General features: G+C 36.5%; 1 protein-coding gene across 1 annotated transcript in view, besides 1 other annotated feature; it reads left to right on the top strand.

The window, feature by feature from the left end:
* Smp_170870 (putative rgs-gaip interacting protein gipc) overlaps positions 1 to 26,194 on the top strand; it is a 124,503-nt gene that overhangs the window by 19,221 nt on the left and 79,088 nt on the right. The window contains exons 5-11 of the mRNA XM_018797902.1: positions 8,179 to 8,418; positions 10,493 to 10,877; positions 13,373 to 13,670; positions 14,411 to 14,607; positions 16,663 to 16,891; positions 23,296 to 23,574; positions 25,741 to 25,964. Coding sequence (XP_018652898.1) covers positions 8,179 to 8,418; positions 10,493 to 10,877; positions 13,373 to 13,670; positions 14,411 to 14,607; positions 16,663 to 16,891; positions 23,296 to 23,574; positions 25,741 to 25,964 — 1,852 coding nt within the window. The remainder of the gene's footprint in view (positions 1 to 8,178; positions 8,419 to 10,492; positions 10,878 to 13,372; positions 13,671 to 14,410; positions 14,608 to 16,662; positions 16,892 to 23,295; positions 23,575 to 25,740; positions 25,965 to 26,194) is intronic.
* Positions 13,373 to 13,670: a sequence feature (region:1..20041393).

Raw genomic sequence — 26,194 nt, forward strand, 5'->3', positions numbered from 1 at the left:
ACTTGGAATTAAACTGTGTTCATGAATATTGGTTCTTCTAAAATTTCATATCAGTTTTAGATTATGTACTTGTGTTAAAAGCTAGTTAATTTATTCACCTTCTATCAGCTATCCTCCATTAGTTATTAGAAGGAGAAACAGCGCCAAATGTGGTATAACCAAAAAATACCTGAATCCATCCAAAGCATACCATTGCAGCTACAAATGGACCGGCGTGCGAAGACAGAACACCGTTAGCACACATGAATGTAATGCATTATAATAAGAAAAGGCGCATAATTATTTGCATAGAAAATCTTGTTCATTACAAACATCACAGTTATCAACTCAGATTCTGTTCATTAAGTGACTTTTGGAATTATCTTAGCATGTCACCAGGTGGTGTTTTTCCAATAGATATTGAATCAGACGAAAAAATACTGTATTATGAGTTAATCCAAACTAGAAAATATTGGAACATTTGTAATACAAAGCAGTGATTGAGTACTCCGACGTACACTACTGTTTGACATAGAAATCGTTTAGAAAAGATGAATTAAAGCACAATATTAATCTATGAAAGCACTAACTTCTGGTCTTCGTCATATCTTTATATGCAGACTTCCTGATTGAAGGTTGTGGATCACTTGTATTCAATGTTTCGCAATATTGACTGACAAGACTTGAGGTCGATCAGAGTAGAGCAGATGTATTCACTCTTTGTCTGTCTCTACATTTTAGGTTCAGTGACTCGCTGACATATACGTTTTCATTCGATCTTATTCAACCATATTCTCAATGTCTTATCTTTCCCACTATCATTGGTACTAAGATTATTTAAACTTGTTTCTAATTATTTATTTATTTGAACACATAAATATCGGTATAAAGGAGCACCAGATATGTATGCGCCATACAAATCTCATTTGATATGTGTGAGGGCTGTAATACTGTCTGAGTGCCCAAACCGAAGCAGGCGGTTTACTTAGGGACCACACCAACAGCCTTTGACCTACAGGTCTGATCCACAAGGCAGTGGAGCATCGTAAGGAGATGCAGTCCCATGGTAGCAGGTGACCAACGATTGATTCATACACCATTTGTTCCCTCAGGATACTGGAGCCTATGTTCACCATGGGTTTTGAATCAGAGTTTTCCAACTCCCCTAGGTGAACTCGCCATGTCCACCAACCCGGTTAAAGCGCCGGACATTCGCTTTTCATCCTCTCAATTTCGTAAACAACAACACCCCCGCCACGAGAAGGCAGTGAGTAGGACTTCCCTTACAAAGGCTATATACGCGTGGCCATATGAGAGCATTTCAAGAGAGAGAGTGCAGACTCTCCCCACTCTCTACTGAATTTAACTTTTATGTACTTAAATATATGCTGGATCAATCTTTAAACATTCAGATCTTTCAGCTTATTCATAATCCAGATGTTCACATATAAAACTGCTGTCGGTTTTTGATTCTTCTCTACGTCTAGTGTTTCACTCCTGCCATCACAAAATTATGTTAGCTAAATTACAGAAAACGTGTTTGTTTTATGCTATAGTTCTCACGATTAAGATTTTAACTTATGGGTAGCAAACTATTTTCGGACTAAGCAGCTTTAAAACAAAATAAATAATTATCACTATGAGGATTTATGGAGATTGTAGTATTTTAACAGTTGAATTCATAAGTCAATCTAAGCTAAACAACCATCGAATACTTGGGAGCACTGATATTGAACTCCGCGTGCGGTATCGTGGATGCGCACAACTGAGGAGTCTCATATATGGACGAAATGGCCATCCACTGCTTTCAAGTTTCCAATAATGGTCTAGCTTAGACTGATTCGTGAAGTATGAAATTATTCTGTGATGACAGGTATGATAAGAATAATAAAGGCATGTGTCAATGTCTCGTAATAGTAAATAGGTCAAAGAATTGGAATTGTATACATCGTAATAAAATTTACTAAAACCATTAAGGTTACGTAATAAGGGTTCAAATAATTGGATTAGTAAAGAATAAACTTTAAATAAAGCACATAAAGATAAACGAACAAAGGTTATGGAAAATAATAATAAATAAATTTGTTTGCCGAACCCTAATCCAGCTAAGATAGAGATAAGTGTTAAAAAATATGGTATGGTTAACAAAGTCTTAGATTTTTTTATGTAGTTGAAGTCATGAGTCAATTGAGGCTAGATCACCATGGAAAACCTGGAAGCACTGGACAACCGTTTCGTCCCACTGTGGGATTCCTCAGCAGCGCGCATCCACAATCTCGCCTAGCAAGACTCGAACCTAGGACCTACCAGTCTCGCGTGCGAGCGCCTGACCTCTAGAACCACTGAGCCGGTCGGCACTCAACGGTGTTTATGTCTGACTTCAACTAATCCACGAAATTGAACAACCATCCACCATTGTCTTCAATGAGTTACTATCTCACAACAGACCTGGTTGAACTCCACTGGTCACTGCTTCTCACTAGAACTCCAGTGTATACGTCATGTAGCCAATCACTAGCGAGCATATGATTATTATCAGAAGAGAGTTTTGTGGAGATTTTAGTAATTTTTTAATAGTTGAAATCATTAGTCCTGTGCTTCCATGTTTTCCATAGTGATCTAGCTTCAATTGACTCATGATTTCAACTATAAAAAAGAAATTATTAAAATCTCCACAAAAAACCCCCTTCTGATAAACTCTTGGATGGTTACCTGGAATCTCTATCACTTCTGCTATATGTAAGAAATGAAATCGAATCCGCTATATGATAAATCATTATAAATAATTTGGTTCTGTCTACTACATAAATGCTATTGACCATGTATGATAGAGGGGAGCATGTTGCAAATTATTGATCTTTTTGTTATTTTAACTTCTCTCAATTTTGATGTGATCTTACATAATATCAGTAATAACTATCCAAGTACAAACAAGCTTTAAATAAGCATTATAAGCAAAGATGGATAGTGACTAGCAGTGGAATACAGGACGCGAGTTTCGTCCCATTAGGGACTTGTCAGATCGATGTACCTCGTCTCAGAGTTGATGTTCACTCTGGGACTCTAACTCAGTACTTTTTGCTTCAAACGCCATCATGTTATCCACTTAGGTACTGAGTCCTGATTGCCACTTGCTTGTGCAATGGGGTGAAGTTTAAAATCACTTAGTATTGTTTGTTTGAATCTTCCCATTGATAATAGAATGAAAATAATGAAACTTAGTAAACATTAATAATGAATCATCACCACAGTATTTATAGTACAGTTATAATCATAGTTAAATTGTTGTGGGGGGGATTGTACAATTGAAATCCATTTGTTCATATTTCTCGCTTTAGGTAATTACTTTATTCACTGTTATCACTTAAGTAACCGACAGTTTAACATAAAGAAACAATAGACATCAACTGAACTAATGATTATAGTTGAAAGGAATTCCTCGAATTCTCATTAAGAAGTGTTATGATAGTTAGCTACGCCTGATTTAAATACAAAGGCTTTCTATACACTTGTTTAATCATCTATATGAATGAGAAGATCCAAAAATCATTGCGAATCTATAAGCGATTGATTCAGTAAATAAGTACACAAATGATTGGTATACATTAGAGTTCTTCTTACACACAACCTGCTTCGTTCATAAGATCTTACCTACTGTTTGACATTCAGTTAATATATACACACAGGTAAGTAATTTATCTGTACTTCCCTATCCTATCAGGCAGATGTAATTTGTGAATTTTCACCATATCATACTGATTGGTCAATCAAAAAGTGTCGAGGTTCGGGTTCCATATTATTGTCATGTATTGAAAACATTTTGAATTGTAAAAGTTGGAAGCACTGGACGGCCGTTTCGTCCTATTGTGAGACTCCTCAGCAGTGCGCATCCACGATTCCGCCTCGCGAGATTCCAACCCAGGACCTATAATTCTCGCTCCAGAGCCCTTAACCTCTAGACCACTGAGCTGGCCGGCATCCAACGGATATTAATGTCTAACCTGAACCAATCCATGAAGTTTGAGCAACCGTTCACCAATGCCTTCAGTGAGTTGATATCTCCCTTCTGATAATTGTAGAAGTCTCATTTTCATTTGTCTTTCAATGAGTAATAAAGTCACATATATGCAATCTATTCATACTACTTAAATGAATACTAGTAGTCTAATTCAATCTTTTACAGTTTTCCTTACAGTTTTCATCATTAAGATGTAAAAGAAAGGAACTATCAACTATGTATATTTTATTCCTTTATTATATCATATTCTTTATCAATGTTATTCATAACATTGAAATGAACCATTCCGAAGGGAAATGTTTAAATCAATGGATTCAATCAAAAGAACGTGTAGCATTCTCATTGTCTCCATGTTTCACTTGTAAATATTCTAGTTTTCAAGGTTCTATGAGTATTAAATGGGATTGTGAACAGTCATATAATTTGAAAATTAAGGTAAGCTGATTATTATTATTTTTAGTAGTAGTAGGAGGAGGAGGAGGAGGAGGAGTCTATAGAGTCAATAACCGTTTTTCCAGTTCATCGATTATATGTCAGTCAATGTAAATTATTTACAGTTTTGAGTTACACTTTCTATATAAGGTCTTGAATCACGAAATTGCTGGTTTAGTAATTGTTTGAATCACAAAGCTACCTCTAATTACTTATTTACTTATTTTGAAGACATTTGTAAAGTATTTCTCACTGGTTTTACGATGATTTTCATCAAAAGTTAAGCCAAATAACACTTTTCACTAAAGCTGTTTTAGGATTAGTAAATGTTAGGGGTGAAAAGAGTGGTTTTTATTTCATGGTTACTCACATTGTGGAAGAATACTTCTTGAGTCATCTAGGAAGAAAACTAGGAAAGAGGTAGTCTTAACAATTTGGGAGGGAATGATTCATTGTTTGAAAGGGAACTCTCTGAGGCTGGTCAGATACAGCCTTTTTATGAGTTTTCAGTGTATTAGCTCCATACTTTTAAGATTCTGCTGCCGGGCACAACAATACTTAGACAAGATGATCTGTTCTTTCTTTTCAGGGTCGACCATTTTACAACTTCCTTCTTCTGTTGTGGTAAACATCGTTTGAGATGTTTGTTTCTCCAAATAAATACCTCATTACTGTCACGCTTTAGTTTGATCGACAGTATGACCTCGCCATACGACTATAACATTGCTTCGTTTAGTCCTACCACTTTTCAACCAATCTGCCTTGCATAGTAGGGTTTAAAACAAAGAGTGTTTTTTTAGCTAATTCAGCCACACTGGGTCATCCTGAGATACAACTACGGCCACCATATCAAGTTAGAAGGTAAGTTTGGACTACGGCCATCGCGATTATTCGGCAACAGTGTGTACATCTGTGTTTATATACTAATTGGAACTTAGAAGCTTCGGACTTTCTAGATAAATACAACACATTCAGTTTACTTATTTAGATTTAAATGGTTCACACTTAAACATCAGTCAATCTGTGTTATTGGTTAAAGATGAAACTCACCTCTAAATTAAATTATCCGTTAAAATAGATAATAATTACGACGAGATTATAATCTCAGAACGAACCAATAAAATTAAAGATAGTGAGTCTGAGGCTTAAACGTAAAATTCATTCATCTAAATGGTTAAATAGCGTTCTAGGATTATAGTTGATACCATTTCATGATGAAACCCCAAATTCTAGTCTCCACCAATCGCAAGTGGAATGCCTGTCCGCAGATGATTGAATTGAAGAGAACAGGAAGAGGGACAGATAAGGTATGGTGTTCAAGCCGAATTGCTTGACAAAGCCTTTTCTGTGGGAGCTTATGTAGGCCCTTCTGGGATGGATTCCGTGTTTTCAAGGTTCACAAACTCACCACTTGAATGTGATTTCGAGGGAAACCGTGGCTCCGAAGGTCTTTGCCTGTATGTCGGTATCGTAACAGTAAGAGTAAGAAAAGGACTGTTAAGGTATTTCCTTGCCCTTGATAGGTACAGTCTACATGCATACTAGGTAACACACGGACTTTCATCCAAGTATTTCTTGGTATACACACAGGTTTACCTACCTTGTGAGCAAATATACGTCACGTGCACACCGGTAACACACAGGTTTTATCCCATAGCATAAATAAAGTTATATATACCCACTTTGGAAGGTAGATGTCCACCACTCTCTCCGAAACATATTTATACAATAGAATGTCTCTTACACATTACATGCATATCATTCAGCTCATAATTACCGTCTCAGCACTTCCTGACATACGCATAAGCATAGGCATTCTCTCAGGAGAGGTTGTTAGTCGCTTATCCCTGCCATGTACTACCATATCTTTTCATTACATCTTCGACTTGATAGATTATGTCACTGATTTTATTGAACATAGGGCAGATAATATTTGAGCTAACGTTTCTTTTGCACAACATCACACCCATGCCCTTCGCATATACCTACATATATGAACTACATAGCTCCAATGACTTCTTCAATTCTTTTATATAAGGATACAAATCAGGCAGTCCTGTGCAGTTAAGTGAGCCGAGTGTTGAAACCAGGATTAATCAAGAATACAACGGAGTGGGTGATTAGTCCAACCTCCTCGAGGAGGCCTGAGGTTGAGATTTGCTGCCAGAAACAGAGAGCAATGGTAATAACAACAGAATCGGAAGAATCTTGAAGTATGTCAAGGACAATTAAAGAAAGATATGCAAATAATGTCATTTAATGTATGATTTCCATCTATTATGAAAGCACTCTGTAATTTTGCATTAAACAATGAATTGCTTTTCTCCCACCAAGTCCTTGTTCACTGCAAACGTACTTTTCATCCTATTCGGAAATGGTAAACTGCATATTACTTGTCTTTTAATGTTATTATGACTTCAAATCAATTTCAGTAAGACTATAATTTATGGACGACCTTTGAGCGGCTTTAATGTGACCTTGAGGGTGTTCACCTACTAGCTAGGACTAAATGAAGGTCATAAACAAATTTGAAGAAGTAGAATTATGATTTACAGTTAATGGTTAATGTTAAGAATTAGATTTATGGTTTTCATCATGAACTGACATTAGTTAAAATACAAAAACATCATGTAGCCAAATGGATGAATGAATTTCACGCCAAAATTCAAGACCTATTATCCTATATCTCATTGATTCATCCAGAAATTATAATCTCGCCTTCAATTCTTATTCGTTTATACATTCGGTGATATGGTTTTACTGGTTAATTAAATTCAACTTACTTCTGATATTCATATAATGATTTCGACATACTCGGTTCTCTTTTTTTTCCTATCTTACTGTAAAGCTTATCGATTTGATCTGATACACATTTTAGAATAATGGTTAGATGGTTAAAGTCATTAAATCATGGATTCGAACCCTGATCTATCTACTTCGAATTCAGTAATCAGCTACTACGTTACTATCACTTACACTTAGAATTCTAAGTCAAAGAAATAAATCTTTACTCATAGACTGATTATTTATTTTTATGTAAACACATAAATATTGGTACAAGGAAGCACCAGATACATATGCGCCGCACAAATCTCATTTGATTTGTGTGAGGGCTGTGATACTACCCAGGTGCCCAAACTGAAGCAGGTGGTTTTCTTAGGGGGCCACATCCGGAGTCTTTGACCTAAAGGTCTGGTCCACAAGACAGTGGAGCATCGTGAGGAGATGCAGTCCCATGGTAGCCGGTGACCAACGATTGATTCATACGCCATTTGTTCCCTCAGGTTATTGGAGCCCATGTGCACCATTGGTTTGAAATCAGGGTTTCCCGACTCCCCTAGGTGGACTCGCCTTGTCCCCCAACCCGGTTAAAGTGCTGTACATTCGCTTTTCGTCCTCTCAATTTCGTAAACAACAGTAATGCCACTAGAAGGCAGTGAGTAGGACTTCCCTGACAGAGACTATATATTCGCTGGCCATGTGAGAGCATTTGGAGAGGGAGAGCGGACTCTCCCCACTCTCGACCGTATCAGAGCATTCGGGGACTGATTGATTAACATCATCAAAGATTTATACTCATCACATTTGAACTGTTCAAATACTTTAAGATGTTTACTATGTTCTTCTTCTTGTGCGTATGTGTGTATGCATATGATAACTCATTGTTTATTTTCAATATTATCTTATCAGGGTACAATTGATTCAATTCCATTAAAAGAACTCTCTAATAATGAATTAATCATTTATAGAACAAGAGAGAATCTATCCTATTCGAATACAATTTTACATGCCTATTATACTACTAGTTATGGTCAAGTTAGTATTATATTAACACTAAAATTAATTGCCCATCATTCTATCAATGATCAATCTAAATTACAAATTCATTTTAAGCCTATTCTAAATAATAACAAAAGATCATTTAAATATTTTCAATTATACTGGGTTTCATTAAAACAAACTGATTATACTGTATTCATTTATAATTTGTAAGTTTCATTTGAATCTTTTTTTGGTATTGGTTATATCTTACTATTTGATATATAATCATGATTATGTTTTATCCACTTCACATGGAGCTCCTCCGGGGGGTTACTGGCGGTTCCAAGCTCGGATAATGGAGGAGGATTAGGTATGGGGTTGGAGACCCCATCACAAAACTCGCTTCTGATAACAATCATATACTTACTAATGATTGGATACATGAAGTATTTGCTGGAGTTCTAGTAAGAAATAGTGACCAGTGGAGTTCAACCAGGTCTGTTGTGAGATAGTAACTCACTGAAGACAATGGTGAATGGTTGCTCGATTCCGTGGATTGGTTGAAGTTAGACATTAACACCGTTGGATGCCGGTCAGTTCAGTGGTTCTAGAGGTTAAGAGTTCGCGTGCGAGACTGATCGGTCCTGGGTTTGAATCTCCTGAGGCGGGATTGTGGATGCGCACTACTGAAGAGTCCCACAATAGAACGAAACGGTCGTCCAGTGCTTCCAGGTTTTCCATGATGGTCTGGCTTCAAATGACTCATGATTTCAACTACGAAAATACTAAATTCTCCACAAAACCCCTTCTCTGCATTGATTAACCAAAATCATAAATATCTATTCCTTTGCGTCGACCTCATTTTGGTAATCCAGTTGCAACTAGATTGGGTAACTCAACATTGTATCTAAAATGTATTGATGTCAGATAGTAAGAGTTAGTCGAGAAAATACCGATTGACTTAGGAGATCAGTTGTGCCATGAATAGTTCACTTGCAATGGCTTTAATGATAGGTAACTTAGTATCAAATCTCATCTCCTGAAGCTTTTCGGTACGCATTGCCGATACTGATGCCAAATAACACGTACACAAAGTCAAGTTAGGTATTATTACCTATTATCATTGGATAGTATCGAATAAAAAAAACACAACTTTACAGTCTTTTCCTTCATTGATAGCTTTTCTTTGAAATTGATGTTAGTTTATTATCGAATTCCCTTACAAATTATAGAAAAGTTCCATATAAGTCAACATTTTCAAACAAAATATATCTAACACAGATTGACGCCGGTTGTAATACTACTAAAAATTAAGTAGTACCGTCTCGGGAGCTGTTTCCTCTCAGAACATGATTTATAAGTGCTTTCTACCAACTACCTCAACAGAGATCGACATTCAGATCTCACGATTGGAGCTTGATGTAAAATCTCTATAACGAATGTCATCTTCCAGTTAAAATAATCCTCACGAAATGTATTTGAGAGTTCTATATTTGTCTTCACTAGTAACTTACTTCGAGATGAGTTCCTGATGTTCTAGTGAGAGTCTGCGACCAGCGGTGTTCTAGCATCTTGGGAATGAAATATTCGTCATTAATGTCTTTTGATAATGGTCACATTATATGATGCATTAGTTGAAGTTGGAAATGTGTATAATCGTATTGTCTATTTATTTAAACACATAAACATTGGTACAAGGAGGCACCAAATACATATGCGTCACACTTCATCATTCAATTTGTGTGAGGGCTGGGGTACTGTCTGAGCTGCCCGAGCCTCTGACCTACAGGTCTAATCCACAAGGCAGTAGAGCAACATTAGGAGACTCAGTCTTATGGTAGTCAGTTTCCTCACGATCTTTGAGCCCATGTGTTTCATTGGTTTGGAACCAGCATTTTCCAACTACTCTAGATGGATCCTCTACATCCATTTCCCAGTTAAGGCGCCAGATACTCGCTTTTCATCCTCTCAATTTCATAAAGAACACCCCCGCCATGAGAAGGCAGCGAGTAGGACCTTCGTGTCAGTTCCTGTATACGTGTGACCATGTGAGAGCATTTCGAGAGGGAGAGTTGACTCTCTCCACTCTCGGTCGTACAGTTTAATATTTAAGCAGTCTACTTGAGACTTGAATGTTCTAGGGTATGATTGCCTTTAGAATCATAGTGACCACCATCAATACACTGCTCTCTGATTTTCAGTAGTACCGTCAACTGAAAACAATCAAGCGACCAACAATACCATCAAACTGACTTGGTAACTGAGAATTCTTTCCCTTTATTGATTCTTTTTCTATTTCAGAACACATACACTTCAATATCAAACTTATAGTACATCTATATGTTTAGATAATTTAACAGAAGGAATTCAATATAAATTTTGTATTGTTGAAACATTATATGCATGTAAGAGTACTTCATGGAATTGTATCATTAAAACAATCCCAACAACCAAATACTCATATTCATTAACCGCTAATTCATCATCTATTCAATATCAAGAATCTATAAGCCATTTAAAAATTAGAAATATTGGTAGTAATTGGTTACAATTAACATGGTTACCAATATCCCAGACATTATATTGGTATATGAATGAAATACCTTTTGCATATGTAATCAAAGCTATTGGTAAATTGAAAACATTACATTGTACTGATCGAATTTATAGTATACAAGCACCATGGGTAAGTTTATATTCAGTTTAGAAATTCGTCAACTATCAGGCGAATTCGAGATTTGCGTTTTGTTATGACTTTATAAAAGAACTCCGTTGCTAATTCGTTATTGATTTTATGTCTGGCTTTTCATCACGTGAATTATCCACCATTCGGAATACGACTTGTCTAATCTTAACACTGTGCCAAATCAATGACGTTCAACTAAGATGAGTAGTCTAGCATCCTTATTTGTAGCTTGTCCGCCTAGCCCTTCCAACTGATTCCAGAACATCAACTGCAGCTTCTGCTATACGAATCCTTTATTTCAAGGATACTCGGTTTATATACTAGACAGACAGACCGCATCAGACCATCAAATAGAAAATAATATTTGTACAAGATCAAGCCAAATGTGACTGTGAACGTGAGAAACATTAATCAATAAACTAAATATAATATAGGGACAGTAATTCGTATATTAATAATCCATACGTCGAAATGAGGCTTATAATAAGATGAATATAGATACATACAATCTAGTTACTCAATAGGTAAACCATAAGAATATATATAGAATAATAGTCAATTAATAGGTCCTGGAAGTTACCTGTACTTACGTCTGCAGTAGGACATAACACGTTTCGTCATATTTTGGACTTGTCATCTGGATACACCTTCATCCATATGTTGATATTCCCTCAGCGATTCGAACTCAGCTCCTTTCAGTCAAAATATTAATAACAGGATAGTTTAAACCACTAAAAATTAAATTTAAATTCATACCCATTACATAAGTGAGTGATTGTCTGAACCGTTTGAAGCAAACGGTACTAGCTTAAAGTTGTGGAGTGACTGTAAACTCTGGAATGTAGTACATTCAACTAACCAGTTCCAGTTAGCACGAAATGAGTATCCTGAATCCCTTTGATAACCAGCGACAATCCATCTATTCTAGATGAACTATTATAAAGAGTTTCAATTACTCAATTGTTGATAGTCAGGACTAAATTTTGATCAGTTTTTAACTATGTTTATACATTCTGTGTGGATTGTCTTGATATGGCCATTCTGTCACAAGTTGTTTTCCTAAACAGATGAATTGTGGCTTATTCAAGATTGCCATGCTGAACGTATACGCCTGCATTCCGATTTCAGTGTTCACTTATCTGGATTTAGATCAAGAACATTTCATTTTAAACATCAAAGTGTTATTCACTGAGCTACTCAGTTCAGATACCAGCTCTCTTGTTCAACGAGTTTGATATTAGCATCACTGTTATAAGGGTTTCCATTAATCTTCCTGTAGGGTGAAATGCACCGTTTGAAATGCCATAAATGCCCTGGAGTAAGGCGTTCTTTCGCGTCTTTTCGCTAGTGTTTAAGTTGTGTCGAGTTAGCCTGGGGTCATTAGAAAAACTTAGAAGACCGAATCAAGCGTTCACTCAGAATATCTATCAGTTATGAATAAACCTAGGCAGTGTCAGATACTCTAAAAAAATTATTGAGGCAAGCCATTTAATAAACAGATCCTATAAACTTAACCAGTAGGCGAACAAGCTTAACTGTGCGAGTTTATCCTGTCCTTAATATCGATCGATTTCTGTCAATCAAGTTGCGATATGATCTTTATTCCAGAAGAATCAAGTGTTTAAATTCTTTCCTAATGGTCAATAATTGCAACTTGTCAGACAGACATTTATGTAATCTTTAGGGAATTAATGCTTCCTGTTGAATTCGGACTTAAATCACCCTGCTGCGCAACCTTGGATATTACTATTAGGCTATAAACCCTCTATGTATTTGAACCACATCGAAATTATGAGTTACCTCAAGAATGTACAACAGTTGTTCAGCGTTTTCTGCTGATTACCTCCATTATTTAAAAAATCCTAACTTTATAAAGATACTTTAAGGTGATCTTATTCCTCAAGATACTGTAGTGAACAAGGAACACGGGTGGAGACTATCTCACTAAAATCTGACAACCATACAGTAAACAGTTGACTTGCAAAATAACAATCAACTGTCTCAATCGTGACTGTTCCTTCTGGAAATATCAGTCCGTCTTCTCTGATTTCATTGTTCATGCATTTTCATACCGATTGTGCTTCGTTTCTATTCTTTCCTTATTGATCTGCCTAAATACATTGTATGCCTGACCATCACTATATACTACTTATGTGGATATAAGTAACCTACACCACAATACTACTTCAGTAATTTGTTATTTTATATAGTTGAGATCATGAGTCAATCGAAGCTAGACCACCATGGAAAACCTGGAAGCTTTGGTAGGTCCTGGGTTCAAAACTCGTGTGGATGCGCACTTCTGAGGAGTCTCACAATAGGACAAAACGGACGTCCAGTGATTTCAGGTTTTCGATGATGGTATAGCTTCAATTGACTGATGATCTCAACTACATGAAATTACTAGAATCTTCACAAAACCCCCTTCTGATAATTTGTTATTTGTTTTCACTTGGATACAAAAAATGATAATTGATCTCTCCCTCTTTGTTTAGGCTTACAATGCAAAGTCAACGATAATGTCATATATACATCATGTATATTCACATAATATTTCTTCTAAATGTTCATTCAATACTACTTATAAAGAAATTCATCTGTTAAGTAATTTATGGCCAGAATGGAATCAATTCATTGAACTACAACAACAAACTAATCATGATGAATGGGGATCTATCAATGAATTTCATATAGAATTAAATGAACTTACACCATTACAAGAATATGATATAAGTATTGAACCATTATTTAAAAAATATAAAGGAATTAGTCAATCAATTACAACGGATACATGTAAGAGTCTATAAAGTTGTTCTCCTCTTTCTTGTTGTTGTTGTTATTCCTTGTCATTGTTGTTACTTATCCAAATAATATATTCAACAGTGCATTTTGGCCTACTCAGGACTTGTCAACTAGATGAACTTGTATTTCATAGTTGATGTCCAGTCGGAAAATCAAACTCAGTACTGTAAGCAAAAGTGGATAGTGACTAGTAGTGGATGCGCGTTTCGTCCTATTTGGGACTCGTCAGCTGGATGTACCTTCATCTGAGTTGATGTTTACTCTGGAACTCAAACCCAGTAGATTTCGCTCCAAATGCCATCGCGTTATTCACTTAGCTACTGAGTCCTGATAGCCACTTGCTTGTGCAATGGGGTGAAGTTTGAATTGACTTAGTATTGTTTGTTTGAATCTTGGGATTGATGATTAGGATTGCAGTCGATCAGTCTCTTATTAGCATATGTGCATACCGTGCGTATTACCTCGATATAGCATTAATTCACAAGCATTATAAGCAAAGATGGACAATGGCCAGCAGTGGAATCCAAGACGCGCGTTTCGTTCTTTTGGACTTGAGTTCCAGAGTGAACATCAACTCTGAGATTCCGGTACATCCAGCTGAAGAGTCCCAAATAGGACGAAACTCACGTCCTGGATTCCACTGCTAACCACTATCCATCTTTGCTTATAATATAATTCTATTTTATAAAAAAATATACTTGCTCCTTATTTTCTTTTTTGTTTTTCTTTAGTGAATCCTTCTATGGATTGTAATTTAACATTAGAACAAATCAATTCTAATAAAAGTTATATTTATTGGTCATTACCATTATACATTAAATCTAATTTAATAAATATAAATAATTCTATGTATGTATTACAAATATCACATATTGGTAGACCAGAAAAGGATTTATCAAAGACATGCTTTATTCATAATTGTTCAATGGTAAGTGAATTTGATTATATAATAATTATGTTTCATTAATGTGGGGGATTTCTGACGTGTTAGCTCCGTACTTGTTTGGACCTTACCGCTGGTGACGGATATCCGTAGGATCGACCTTCTCTAACCCCACCCCTCCTTGTGGGAATGTATCATTGCTGTTATGCTGGTTGCCTGAAGGAAATACCTTACTGCCGTCACACCTCTGTACAGTCAGCAGTATGACTTCTCCTTCGGACCTTGGGTTTGCTGCTTTTAATCTTACCGCTCTTCAACCAACCTGTCTGGTATGATAGGACCTTGAGGAACGATTGTTCCAGCCAGTACAGCTCGATTGGTTCATCACGATAGGCAAGCCCGACCACTACGTCAAGGTAGCAGCAACGTATCATCAGAGCTTGAAATCACTAACTTCTAGTCTAAGCCATGTTGGTAGATGCAGACTACTTGGTTGGGGTCCACGTGACTATCGTAACCAATGGTTGGAGACTCTAGGTGACATGGCTCAGAATCGATCACAATAGTGCAGGTGTATACACTCTTTATCTTCTCTTAAATCTTGAGATTAAAACTGCTTCATATCTGTCTTCCTTCCTATACTAAATCCTAATATACAACCTTTCTTTTATATATTGCCACCACTAATCCAATCCTTAATACCATAAACGAGATAAAATTCCAAACTCTTCTCAATAATCATATAAAAATCAAGCTTCTTGAACGATTTAGCGCCTTTCTAGATGCAATAGTTTAGTGAACAACACGTTGATGTTTCAAACGAAGGGTACTAGGTTTGAATTTCATTGCGAATACTAACATTACCATATGAAATATATTGATCTGATAATTTTATGATCCGCAAAGAATATGCATATACCGACTAGAACTGATCAGTGTGGACCAGAGAACATTATGGAAACTTCTTCGACACTATCGAGTTCCTCAGAAGATTGTCAGCATTATCCGGGACTCATACGACGGACTACAGTGCAAATTCGTGCATGGAGGACAGCTGACAGTTGCATTTCCAGTAAGGACCGGTGTCAGACAAGGCTGTCTACTTTCACACTTCCTCTTTCTTCTGGTGATTGACCGGATTATGAAGACTTCGACATCTGAGGGGAAGCGCAGAATACAATAGACATCTCAGAATCATTTAGATGATCTGGACTTCGCAGATGACCTAACCCTCATATCTCATACACACGAACAAATACAGACGAAGACAGAAAATGTAGCCGCAGCCTCTGCATCAATAGGCCTCAACATACACAAAGGAAAAAACAAGATTTTGAAATGCAACACGGAGAACACCAACCCAATTACACTTGATGGAGAAACTCTGGAAGAGGTGGAAACATTCACGTACCTGGGAAGCATCATAGATGACTGAGGAGGATCTGATACAGATGTAAAGGCGAGGATTAGCAAAGCAAGGATCGCATTCCCACAATTTAAGAACATATAGAACTCAAAACATTGTCAATCAATATCAAAGTCACAATCTTCAATAAGAACATGTAGTTAGTTAGTTCTATTGTATGGAGCTGAAACTTGGAGAACTACTACATTCATCGTCAAGAAGGTACAAGTATTTATAAACAGTTGTCTACGCAAAGTACTCAACATTCACTGGTCGGATACCATCAGAGACAGCCTTCTGTGGGAGAGAACAAACCAGTTTCCAGCTAAAGAGGGAAATTAGGAAAAGACGTTGTAAGTGGATAGGACATACATTGAAGAAATCACCGAACTGCATCACGGGGTAAACCCTAACATGGAATCTGGAAGGGAAGCGGAAAAGAGGAAGGCCAATAAACATATTACGCCGGGAAATAGAAGCAGATGTGAAAAGAATGAATAACAACTTGAAGGAACTGGAAAGGATTGCCCAGGACAAGGTTGGATGGAGAATGCTGGTGAGCAGCCTATGCTCCTCCACGAGGGATAACAGGCGTAAGTAAGTAAGTAACTAGAACTGATCAAAATCTAATTTTCAATTATTCAAATCCTTTCTACTTATCATTTGAATATTATTCTATTTGTTTGTTTTAATAGGGTAATTCATCAGAAGAAACTCTGAATTTTCCACCACAATTAGAAAATGAACCACAACGTTTAAATTGTTATACAATTCAATTACCTATTTATAATGAAACAACCAAATTCATTTTGAATTGTCCATTAATACCATGTAAATTATATGAAATCTCTATTGAAATTTTGTATAAGAATCAATTTATGAATGAATTTAATTGTAAACGACGATTTATACAAAATGGTTTAGGTAAGTATTGTTAACTGAACATATTTCAGAAGAGGTTTTGTGGAGATTCCAGTATTTTCATAGTTGAAATCATGAGTCGATTGAAGCAAGACCCCCATGGAAAACCTGGAAGCACTGGAAGGCCGTTTCGTCCTATTGTGGAATTGCTCAACAGTGAACGGTTGCTCAACGTTGTGGATTGGTTAAAGTTAGACATTAACACCGTTGGATGCTGGACAACTCAGTGGTCTAGAAGTAAGGGATCTGGCGCGAGACTGGTAGGTTCTGGGTTCGAATCTCGTGAGGCAGGATCGTGGATGAGAACTGCTGAGGAGTTCCAGAAAACGACGAAACGGCCATCCACTGCTTCCAGGTTTCCATGGTGGTCTAGATTCAATTGACTCATGATTTCAACTATAAACACATTTCGTCTTTTTCGAGACTCATCAACAAGTTATGTGCTAATCACAATATAAATCTATTAAAATGTTTGACTAAATTACAATATTGATGGAATGTTTTCAGAATGCACATTTAACTGGGATTCTGCTTGGCATTATTTTTTCTTTTACCAAGGTTCTGTTATACAAGACAGGATTGTTATTATCAAACCCAACTGTCCAATTCTTCTATGTGGGTTTGGGATTGTTAGTATCCCTAGAATGGCTGCAAGGATAGAGAATAAAACTGATGTCAATCTTCTAGCAGGAGATTCACGTGTTGGTTATAATATCCAGATGATATATTTCTTGTTATATCGATCGCATGCGTGCTTGCCCAGTTGATATATATGACGTTATAAGACCGCCTATCAGAGAGCAGTAAATTTTTTGGTCGCCCAATGATACACAAAAGCCGTATGAGCAGTCTTGAGTACTTATCAGTCCTGCTTCCCGCCTTGCCCAGTCAGTTAAGTCCACAGCACCAATAACAGCCTCTGCAATATGAATCATTATTCTCAAACATACTGGGTTTATATACCAAACAAACTGACCACATCGTACCAGAAAATAGAAAATAACATTTGTATAAGATTTAGCCAAAATTGGCTGTGAATAGGGGAAAAGGTAATTAATAGACTGAGTATAACTCAGGAATGGTAAATCGTATGGTCAAAATGAAGCTTATAATAAGAGGAACATGAATATGCATAGTTAAGTTACTTAGCAATTATACAATAGGAAATATACATATCATGTTGGTCCATAAATAGTCCTCAAAGTTACCATTCATAATTCTCCAAAGGGATATAACAGAAACAGAAAAGAGAAAGACTTCACAAAAGGCTGTCGCCAATTTCTTACGACTTTATAAAAAAATATAGGACAAATATATGCCAATTCGTTATGATTTTATGTCCGGCGTTTTATCCCGTGAGTTATCCGCTAATCGGAATACGACTTGTTTAACCTTAACACTGTGCCAAATCGATGACGTCCAACTGATATGAGTAGTCTACCGTCCCTTATTGGTCCCTTGTCCACCTAGCCCTTCCAATTGAGTCCAGAACACCAATTACAGCTTCTGCTATGCGAATCATTTATTTCAAGCATACTGGATTTATACACTAGATAGGCAGACAGACCGCATCACATCATAAGATAGAAAATAATATTTGCACCAGATCAAGCCAAATGTGGCTGTGAGCATGGGAAACAGTAATCAATAAACTGAGCATAATTTGGGAACAGTAAATCGTACAGTAATAATTCATAGGTCAAAATGAAGCTTATAATAAGATGAATATAGATATATACGATCTAATTACTCAATAGTTAGACTATATATATATATAGAGAGAGAGAGAAAATAATAGTCCATTAATAGGTCCTGGGAGTTACCTGTACTTATGTCCTGACCAGGATATAACAGAGAAGACGTTGGAAGTGAATGAACTAAACATTGTGGAAATTATCAAACGACATCACAAGGCAAGTGTCAACTTGAAATCCTGGAAGGAAACAGAAAAGAGGAAGACTAAATAACACACTACGTTGGGGATTGGAAGTAGACATGAGTAGGATGAATAGCAACTGGAAACAACTAGGAAGCATTGTCCAGGACACAGATAGATAAAGAATGCTGGTGGATAGCCTATGCTCCTCCACGAAGGTTAACAGACATAATTAAGTAATCAGAAGGGGTTTTAGTGGAGATTTAGCATTTTCATAGTTGAGAGCGTGAGTCAATTGAAGCTATACCACCAGGGAAAACCTGAAAGCACTGAACGACCGATTCATCCTGTTGTGGGACTCCTCAGCAGTGCACATCCACGATCTCGCCTTACGAGATTCGAACCCAGGACCTACCAGTCTCGCTCCAGAGCACTTAACAGATCGTGGTTGAATTTAGATATAAACACCATCAGATGCCGGCTCAAATGGTCCATCGAATAAGTACCCTAGCGCGAGGCTGGTAGGTCCTGGGTTGGAATCTGGCAAGGCGAGGTCGTGGATGCGCACTACTGAGGAGTCTCACAATAGGACGAAGCGGCCGTTCAGTGCTTCCAGGTTTTCCTTGGTGGTCTAGCTTCAATTGACTCACGCTTTCAACTATAAGTAAGTAAGTACGCTGCATATAACTAACCCTTTTTTGTTAACATCATTATAAATCCTTATCATAAATATTTCACTTTTCATATCTTTCCATCTATCTTTACAGCACCTAAATCTTCATCAAATGTATATGCTAAAGCATTAACTAATAATATGATCCTATTTCAAATGGATAAACCAAAACCATCTACATATGATCATTGTAATACATTTGGTTATATTATATCATTTAACAATATCCATAATAATGATAAATATCCTCCAATTCAATCAGATAATGATAAGCATTACACCATAGTTAATATGAATGACTTAGAAAACAATAATCATAATCCACAATTACATGAAGGTTATTATAATAGATCAAGTTATCAATTCTTTCTTAATAATCCATTCCATTCAATGAATCATATTTCAATACGAATTCAATCTATTCCAATGGATAATCAAAATTGGATTGATTTAAATATTTCATTAATGAATTCAAGTAAGGATGGGGCTTTTGTTTTGGAGGTGGATATTATAGTCATTTTATTAGTTGAGATTCATGAGTCAGTTGAAGATAGATTATCATGAAAAACCTAGAACAACTGGATGGCCGATTCGTCTTATTGTGGAACTCTTCAGCAATGCTCACCTACGATGCCGCCTCTTGATTTTCGAATCCAAGACCTATCAGTCTCGAGCGCGAGCGCTTAACCTCTAGACGTTGTTAATGTCTAACTTCAACTAATCCACACCACATCCACCATTGTCTTCAGTGAGTTACTATCTCACAACAGACTCGGCTGAACTCCACTGGTCACTACTTCTCACTAGAACTCCAAGTAATATCTCTTAAATCTGGTCGCTAGTGAGCATATGTTGGTTAATATCTGAAAGGGTTTGTTTGTGGATATTATAGTAATGTTAATAGTTGAGATCATGAGTCAATTGAAGCTACATCAGCATGGAAAACCTGGAAGAACTGGACGGCCATTTCGTCCTATTGTGGGACTCCGCAGCAGTGCACATCCACGATCTCGCATCGCGAGATTCGAACCCACGACCTGTCGATCCAGAACCGATAAGTAAGAAGCTTCAATTGACTCATGATCTTACCTATTAGAATATCTATATGGTTATTGGCCTAAGCGTAGTTAACACTTTGATAATGTGATTGAGCTTACCTATGATGATGATGATGATGATTTAATCAAGCAAATATTATTGATTGAAACATTCTTTTGTTTGGTTGAAAAGCTGTAAGCTTTTTTTTTAAGGGGTAGACGTAATATCAGTTGTAGAGAAGTAAAATGGAGCTGTAAAGTGATTGTTTTAGAAAATCAACACCTTAAGTTATGCTGCCTTCTCACAAGAGAAAGAGGAAACAAAAAATGTCAACTCTGAAGGTTGCACACCTCTACTTACTCTATGGAATTCGATCGCCGTCATTAAAGCCTTAGAAATAACAAATTAACCCATCTTATACTACTAAAAAACAGTAATGTTTTACCGGCTCCAAACATTATTCACTTGAACACTGTGATCATGACCCCAAGGAGTCAAGGCCAACCCCAAGCGTCTTTTATTTTAGGTTACTTCAGAGTTATAAAATTACTTGAAATCACCTTGATTCTGATTACTTCTGTAATACAAGTGGATGGTAAGAAATGTCACTTTTCTAGATTGATGAGTTATTTACTAGTCTCTCTACCATTGTATCAAATATTCAAGATTCCGCAGATTGTCCCCAGTTAGGAATAAGTATTTAAAACTAGGGTTTCCATCATGAATTGACGTCAGATATGATATAGAAATGTTATGTAACTACATGAACGAATGAAGTTCTGTCAAAAATATAAAACAAACTATCTGATTAGTTAGTCTTACTTACTTACTTACGCCTGTTACTCCCAATGGAGCATAGGCCGCCGACCAGCATTCTCCTACCCACTCTGTCCTGAGCCATCTTTTCTAGCTCTATTCAGTTTTTTTTCATTCTTCTCATATCTGTCTCCATTTCTCGACGTAATGTGTTCTTCAGTCTTCGTCTTTTCGTTTGGCCTTCAGGATTTCATATGAGGGCTGATTAGTTAGTATAATTTGACATAAAATCCTAAATAGGTATCATTACCAAGTTTTGATTTGATAATTTCGAATGAATTGAGCATTGAATAGATGTTTCGTGACTTAGTGTAAGCCACTTCTTAAGAGAATAAATAACCAAATTAAAATTAATCCAAGTTTAAATAGTACAACGGAACAATAAGAATATCATGTCATCAATCAAAAAAATAGGTCTGAACAAATTAATGTCATATCATTTCGGTCAAGGTGATTCATAAGCGACATGTATGTAAATGTGTGTATGTGTGCACTGATAAGAATGAAAAATGTGTGACCTTTGTGACCTTTATAGTGATAAAGGATAGAGTTCAATTTGTAAGGTAATAGTGTGAATTATAAATACTATCAGACTAGGTGGCTAGTTCAAGTAAGATATATGGTAAGGCCTTCTTTTCTATTGAGAGAAGTAGGAATAAGCATTATATGGAACGCTTCATCAACTCTCCTTTCTTTGTAATTGGAGAAATCTTTTTGTAATATTTCGATATTTTTAAAATTGACTTGGTAGTCATTGGTTATTTGTTCTCTGAAGAAGTGACTTACACTAAGTCACAGAACGTCAGAAAATCTAATTTTTCTACTCATTGGGATATAACAAATATCAGAAGGGTTTTTTTTGGAGATTTAATATTTTCATAGTTGAAAGCGTGAGCCAATTGAAGCTAGACCACCAAAAAAACCTGGAAGCACTAGACGAGGTCATGGATGGTAACCGCTGAGGAGTTCCACAATAGGACGAAACGGCCGTCCAGTACTTCCACGTTTTCCTTGGTGGTCTAGCTTCAATTGACTTACACTTTCATCCATTACAAATATATTATTTACTTATAAAAACCTAAATGTTGAGTTCTTGATTCTGACTGGCTCAGTCCTAAAATATACCTTGATCAAATTAATTATTTCCTAATAAAGTGATCAGATGTAAAGAAGATTCGGGTCGATCTAAATTACTTGCTAATTAAGGAACGATTGAGCTGATGTATTTCGAAGGCTACACTTGCGGACTTGATAATGGCAGCTGAAACACAAAACTCCGACACTTATCTGGTTACACAGGGAGAAAACTAAATGTAGGCTGAATCTACCTCATATGTTGAGGGAGTGTAAGGAGCAGTAGGTGGGATAATCTGGTAGGGGAAATAACTACCATATAAGTGAAGCTACAACTCAGTAAGCAAATAGGATAAACTAACATTTAATATCGAGACCAATCGACAACATTTGGGAATAATAACAGCGTAATATTAAGACAATCTGATAACCGAGACTAGAAATTAATAGCTTAAAGTTCCGGATGCTTCCCAACAGAACAATTACAAATAGCAAAACTCTATGTACATGGTAACAAAAAGTATGACCGTCAAGTATATACTGTTGGAGAGAGCCAAAGTATTCGTCGATAAAAGCTTAGAGGGGCTCTGAAAACACTGAGAAACATTTTATCCAATCAATATTGACTAGAAGTTTCTCAGAAACATCTAGAAAGTGAAAGATCACATGTCACATTTCTGATCGGATGATTATCTATCCTTCTACTATGTTTAGTAGGGTTCCAGAATATCCCATAAACCTATGACCATCTGAAATACCATAAATGCCTTGGAGTAAGGTGTGTTCTTTCCATCTTTCACGCTTTTTCTCTCGTGTTCACGTTATGTCGTTAGATTCAACCTAGGCTTATTAAAAGAGCTTAGGAGACCGATTCAACCTGAAACTATCATGATTCAATCACTTTTTTTCTTTTATTTCCTTAATTTTCAGATTGTTATTTAGATTGTATTTGGCCAAATCGACCTCCATATTATCGATTTACACAAGTACTCAATAACGATTATATAGGTCAACATAAAAGTTATGTCATTCCTCAAACACTAAAAAACAATCTGCAGATTTTTCAATGTTCAGCAATGATTGATCAAGTTAATAGTCATTCTAGACTATGTCAATTTAATTCATATTTACAATTATCTGAGCATACATATTGTATGAATGCTCATTCATCCGTTGAAACATGTTTTGTTCCTACATGTGATGAAACTGGTAAGTTTATTATATATCGGATAATAATTTGAGTGTTTTATTATTGCTTTCAAATGCCTTGGTACGGCCGAGAGTGTGGAGAATACGCTCTCCCTCTCGAAATGCTCTCACATGGCCACGCGTATATAGCCCCTGCCAGGGAAGTCCTACTCACTGCCTTCTCGCAACACGGGTGTTGTTTACGAAATTAAAAGAAAGAAAAGCGAATGTCCGGCTCTTTAATCAGGTTGGTGAACATGGAAAGTTCACCTAGGGGAGTTGGAAAACCCTGACTACAAACCAACGGTGCTTATGGGTTGGTTCCAGGATCCTGAGGGAACAAATGGCGTATGAATCAATCGTTGGTCTTCAGCTACCATGAGACTGCATCTCCTCATGATGCTACACTGCCTTGTGGGTTAGTCCTTTAGGTCCAAGGCTTCGAGTGTTCCCCCCTAAGAAAACCACCGGCTTCAGTTTGTGCACCTGAGCAGTATCACAGCTCACACGCAAATCGAATGAGATTTGTGTGGCGCATATAAATCTGGTGCTTCCTTGTACCAATATTTATGTGTTTAAAAAATATATTAATCTAGTTACTGTTGCCTTCACTAATACTCTGATGATCGATATGCAATATGATCTTTGGACTGAATCATTTGATAATAGAATACAATATATTTAAATGTTACTTAGTTGAAGGTCATCGAAAAGAAGTTTCATTTTTACCTCAATTCAGTCCTAGTTGGTAATCATCCCCTATTTGATAACTCTAATCTGTACTGAAATGTTACATCTTGTAGGATTTGAACAAGACCGTTATGAATGAGCTATTCATGTCATGACTAATGACTAATGATCAGTACTAAATATCATATAAAATGACTACGTTTTCTACTTGGTAACTAGTTCGTGTAAACAATCTAAGTACTAGATTTTTTGAAAACTGTCCAGTCGTATGAAAGCCATTTTGTAGTATGTCCAATGACTTCAAGTTCAATGTTACTCGATTTGTGATCAACCATGATTATAAGTGAGTATATCTAAATGCTCTAATATACTACTAATATACTTTGATAGTATGACCGGTGCTAGAATGTACAGTACCACCAGAATGAATAATCGATCAGTATATTGTACACAAACCGGAATCACATCATACCCGAATACACGATGCTCGACTGAAGCAGTCTACATTCAGATTGAAATTTATAACAGAAAGGAGTCGCACTATATAGTTAGTAGACTGAATGTCTGTCCGTATATGCTCAGTTAATAATCACATTTTACATCTACTGTTCAAAAATCAGTATTGTTTATGAGGAATTACTTTCTTACTACCCACATTTTGACTCTATAAATCACAGTTTGATTGGAATATCAAGGACTTCAATTCATGATTAGTTTTATTCGATTCGTTTTGATGGATCAGTGGTCTGTAGTGATTTATGTAATATTTGTCTTGTCTTTAGTCTTGGTCGAATTCTATTGGTCAAGCTGTCATGTAACCACAGGTCTAATTACCTGAACATCATGTGTTTCGATGCAAGTTGATTGAAATAAATCGTCAGGAAACCCTCAAAAAGCTAGATTTCTCGCTGGTTGCAAATTGTCTGCAAGATGTAGTTACAACCCTGAAGAAACTAATGCTTCTTGGTTTTGCATCCGTGTCACTCAGTTTTCAAGTCCAAATCATTACTATTGATTTATTATAGTCTCGATTGACCCCCCGATGAGAGTGAGATATTCACATTGAATTTCACTGAAATAATGAACTACTCAATGTTAGACTGCAATTGAAGACCTAGAAACACCGGATGGCCGTTTTTTGTAGTATTAGCTTCCTCAGCAGTGTGCATTAACACCATTGAATACCGCCCCAATGATTTGAAGGTTGAATGTTTTCGCTCGAGACTGAAAGTCGTGGGTTCGACTCCGTGCGTGGAGTCATTCACTCCTGAGGTGCTTCATACTACAAACGACATGACTGTCCAGTGCATCCAGGTTTCCAATAGCGGTCAAACATTGATCGGTTCACGATTTCAATAAAACTCAGTAATCTCCCTAACTCTTTACTGATATTCATATAGATTCCATCTATCAGAGATCATGTGCTCGTTTATCATAGTTGCTCTTTGGTTGTGTTCCTATGTTTTATGTTATATGTATTTGTATACTATTTTCAAGCTCTTATTCCATGTGTAACTTTGCCAAAATCTATAATCGCCAATTCATCCACAATACAAATCGAATGGTTAACAACTCAATTCACATTACAGGAAAATAATCCATTTCAATTAGATCTTCATAAAGATGATCCAACGAAAACAGATTCTTATTTAATTATTTTAAATCAATTAAATGAGTTATATGGAAGAAAACATGGAGTATGTGCTCAATATTCATTTGTGGTAAGATTGATAATTTCCGTTCCTTACTTACTTACTTACTTACGCCTGTTACCCCTCGTTGAGGAGCATAGGCCACATACCAGTATTCTCCATCCAACTCTGTCCTGGACAATCCTTTCCAGTTCTTTCCAGTGAACATTCATCCTTTTCATATCCGGTTCTATTTCCCGACGTAATATGTTGTTTGGCCTTCCTCTTTTCCCTTCCGGATTCCAAGTTAGGGATTGCCT

Source organism: Schistosoma mansoni, chromosome 6 (genome assembly GCF_000237925.1).
Source record: "Schistosoma mansoni strain Puerto Rico chromosome 6, complete genome".
Taxonomy (NCBI): Eukaryota; Metazoa; Platyhelminthes; class Trematoda; order Strigeidida; family Schistosomatidae; genus Schistosoma; species Schistosoma mansoni.